We start from the raw sequence: 3903 nt of genomic DNA on the forward strand, positions 1-3903 counted from the left end.
GCCCGAACTCAGAATCTTCTCCAATGCCACAGCCGGGTCTGGCTCCAGGAGCCACTCTCCTCTACTGCCCCAGAGATCATGCCTTCTCAACATGCAAGTGCTCTCAGGGATCCATACTGAGAAAACTGGGTGGCCCTGGGGAAACAGCTCACATCAGGTCAGCAAGTAGGGGACAGCGGTGTGAGAATCTAATGGTTTTCCCAAATGTTCCTGCCACCACCAGAAACGGCTTTGGGCTTTTCTACGAAGCTGTGGAGACCTCTGGTGGCCAGAAAGCCATACTGCCTCCATCTAGCACCAGAGTGAAGTCCCTGCTCCCTGAGAGCCATGCCCTTGGACTTCAGGTCCATGTCTTCAATTAAGCAAATATTTACTGAGTTCCCGCTACTTGCCAGGCCCTGTTCTAGACGCTGGGAACGCAGCCATTAGAAGTCAGACCACGTCCCTGGGCTCATGGCTCCCAAATTCCACCCCACACAGCCAGGCCAGCCAAAAGCACATAAATGTCCAACTCAGTCTTTATTGACTGTTTCACTTTGGGGCCACCAGTGCTAACAGGTGGAAGGGTCGGGGGTACCTTTATGCATATCAAGGACCCCAGAGCACTCCCTCAGAAGAGAATAAATCCAGTTACAGAACTTACATAGCGGTTGGGAGAAGTGGAGGAAGGGGCACTCTATGTACAGAGATCTCAGGGGATGTTGGAGGAGGGTCTTCAGCAGACAGGGCATGGTGCTGCTGAAGGGAGAAATGGGCAGGGTCAGCCACTGATCTGGACCCCCTCAGCCTCGGCCAGAGGGTAGATCTCAATGGTCTCCACCAGGGGCAGCGCCTCCACTGCAGTCTCCATGACGGCCAGGCCGACAGCAGCCTCCGCCTCTGCCAGCTGCTGCCGCACAGCTGCCTGATGCTGCTGCTGGTGGGTCTTGCGGTGCTTCCACAGGTTGGAGAAGGAGCGGTAGCTCTTGCCACAGTCAGGGCAGGAGTAGGGCCGTTCGCCCGTGTGAATGCGGCGGTGTTCTGCCAGGCGCATGGAGATGGCAAAGGCCTTGCCGCACACTTCACAGGCAAAGGGCCGCTCACCTGTGTGCAGGCGCCGGTGGTCCTTCAGGTGGGTACTCTGCCGGAAAGCCTTGCCACAGTCTGGGCAGGGGTACGGCCGCTCACCTGTGTGGATGCGCCGGTGCACCTGCAGCGACGTCTCTGTGCTGAACAGCTTCTTGCACTCGCTGCACTCCAGGCCCCGGCGTCGGGCAGGGGCCGCAGGGGCCGCAGGGGCTGCAGGGGCAGTGCCTGCCAGGGTCGCCGGGGGGGCAACTGGTGTGCGAGGGGCACGTGGGGCCCGAGGGGCTGGGGGCTCCTTGGCCAGGACCTCTCCAGGCCCAGCAGCTGCATGGGCCGCCTCATGCGCCTGCAGCCGAGCAGCGGAGCCCACTTTCTTGCCACAGGTGCCACACTCGAAGCGCCGTGGGCCCTGGGCAGCGGCAGCTGCACAGCGGTGCTCGTGGAGCCGCAGTGAGGAGGGGAAGGCAGCCCCGCAGGATGGGCAGCGGTGGGGCTGGCGCCCGGCATGGGCCACAAGCTGGTGCACCTCTAGCAGCCGGCGCAGCAAGAAGGAGCGGGGGCACTCGCGACACTTGTAGGGGTACTCGCCCGTGTGATGGTAGCGATGCATGAGCAGGCGGTAGGGGCGGTGAAAACGCACGCCGCACTCCTGGCAGCGGTAGGGGAAGTGCTGGGCGTGTACCAGGCGGTGCTGCCTCAGTGTGGAGCTCTGTGTGAAAGCCTTGCCACAGTCCCCACACCGGTAGGGCCGCTCCCCGGTGTGTGTGAGCCGGTGGCGGGCCAAGTTGGCCGGCGAGTTGAAGGGCTTAGAGCAGTCTGGGCAGGGGAAGGGCCGTTCACCTGTGTGTGTGCGTAGGTGGTTTCGCACGTGAGACTTCTTCTTGAACATCTTGCCACAGATGCCACACTTATGACGCCGTTCCAGCCGATGCACAAAACGCTGGTGCCGGGTCAGCTGTAATGCCTTGCCAAATTCACGGCTGCACAGGAGGCACCGGTAGGTGCCTGGGGCAGCGGGCTCTGTTGAGCTCTCCTCAGATATGGGGGGCTCTGGGGCCTCCGGCTCTCCGGTCTCTGCCGGATCTGGCTCAGGGAAACCAATGACAGGCTCCTCTGGTGGAACTGGTGTTGTGGGCAGAGGGACGCCCCCGACTCCATGGGTACGCCGGTGATAAAGGAACTTGGTGAGGTTGACAAAGTTCTTTCCACACGGACACGAATGCAGAGGATTCGGGGTGTGCGCTCGCCGGTGGGCCAGGAGGAGGGCCTCTGTGCTGAAGGCCAGGCCACAGTCCACGCAAAGGAAGTGAGACTCACTGCTGTGGTCTCCAAGGTGCTGGTCCAGACTAGAAGGGCTGGGGAAGACACGACTGCACAGGGGGCACTTAAAGATGCCCTCCCGGTGACTCCGCAGGTGCTGCTGTAGCTGATGAGGCGAGAGAAAGAGCTGATCGCAGGCTGAACAAAAGAGCTCCTGGGTGGCTGCCCCGCCGGCCTCTCCACTGTTGGTCCTCCGGGCCTTGCGCCCCCGGCGATCACGCCCAATGGCTTCACCGTTACGCAGCTCGTAACTGTGGTCAGAGGACGGCAGGGGATCAGGCTGCGTCACAGGCACCTCAGCAGGTGACGGAGTCAGGGTCTCCTGCTGCACGGCAGGCTCCTCAGACTCCGGGGCAGGAGCGGGGAAGTGGGTGGCCTGGTGCTCCAAGAAGTCAGCTGGCAGCTGGAAGAGTTGGGAGCACTCAGAGCACTTGTAGAGGAGCAGCTCCACCTCAGTCACCACCTCGGTGGTGGTGGCAGCAGCGGAGGGGACAGCCGCCCCTTCTCCACCCTCTTCTGCCTTGCGGTATGAGTGCTCCACAGCCACACGGGCCTGGCCCATGGGGGGCCCTAGGACAACTGGGGACCCCAACACAACTGGGGCTGGAGGCTTGGTGGGAGTGGCCCGGAGGTGCGTCTGTCGGTGGTTCAGCCAGAGCTCCTGGCTGGCAAAGAGAGCCTTGCAATCCACACACTCGTAGTGGATGGTGCTGGAACTCAGGGGAGGCGCCTTTGGTGGCGGCTCAGCTGGAACTGCCTCCTGGGGCGCCATCATTTTCAGGTGCAGTTCCTGATGCTCCAGTAGCTGGCTGGGAGAAAGCAGCAGCTGCCCACACTCCAGGCACTGGTACTGGCTCTCCTGCACTAGGGTCTGATAGAGGCCCGTGCCAGAAGCTGCCTCTGTGGCCACAGTGACTCCAGGGTCGGCCACACCCACCACCTCAAAGTGCTGCTGCGGCACATGGGAGTTCTGGTGCATGAGCACCTCCTCCAGGGATCCATAGAGCTGGTTACACTCGGAGCAGACAAATCGGTGCTCAATGTACAAGACGGTCTCCTCTGACTCTTCTGTCATGGCAGCAGCAAGGCCCTGGGCTGGGAAAGGGGAGAGGTGGGGACAAATCAGAAGTAAGCCGCTGCTTCCCCAGTCCTTCTCAGGGACAATTCTTTGCCTTTACCATCCCCCCACCTAGATCTATATCCCCAACTTCTTGCTTCCATTTTTCCACTTCCATCCCCCCTCCCTAACGACCCTTCCTCTCCCAAACACACAAGAACACTAAGCACAAAACCTCCAGGCAGTTTCTTCTCATGAACCTAACCAAGTCTCACCTCTGAATCAATCTGCATCAAACTCCACCCACCAGATCCTTGCAACCCGTCCAGTCCCTTCCCTCCATGCCTCACACGTGGCCCAAGGCCCTGCCCATCACAAGGAACTTGGGTCCTCTCCACTCAGACCTTCCTCCACTCACTCCTCTCCTCACCAACCCACTACCCCATTCCTGCCATTCCTGC

The 3903-nt window shown here is 61.0% G+C and overlaps 1 protein-coding gene across 1 annotated transcript; it reads right to left on the minus strand.

The window, feature by feature from the left end:
• Positions 1 to 500: 500 nt before the first annotated feature.
• ZNF574 (zinc finger protein 574) lies at positions 501 to 3894 on the minus strand. Its single transcript, XM_015587863.1, has 2 exons — positions 3718 to 3894; positions 501 to 3480 (listed from the first exon to the last, which is right to left on the minus strand). The coding sequence occupies exon 2, from the start codon at positions 3458 to 3460 to the stop codon at positions 761 to 763; it is 2700 nt and encodes an 899-aa protein (XP_015443349.1). The 5' UTR covers positions 3461 to 3480; positions 3718 to 3894; the 3' UTR covers positions 501 to 760.
• Between the last annotated feature and the right edge of the window lie 9 nt (positions 3895 to 3903).

Source organism: Pteropus alecto, unplaced genomic scaffold, assembly GCF_000325575.1.
Source record: "Pteropus alecto unplaced genomic scaffold, ASM32557v1 scaffold920, whole genome shotgun sequence".
In the NCBI taxonomy this organism is placed as follows: Eukaryota; Metazoa; Chordata; class Mammalia; order Chiroptera; family Pteropodidae; genus Pteropus; species Pteropus alecto.

Excerpts from the sequence above, each read along its gene's own strand:
- ZNF574 (XM_015587863.1), bottom strand. The coding sequence starts at position 3,460 with ATGACAGAAGAGTCAGAGGAGACCGTCTTGTACATTGAGCACCGATTT.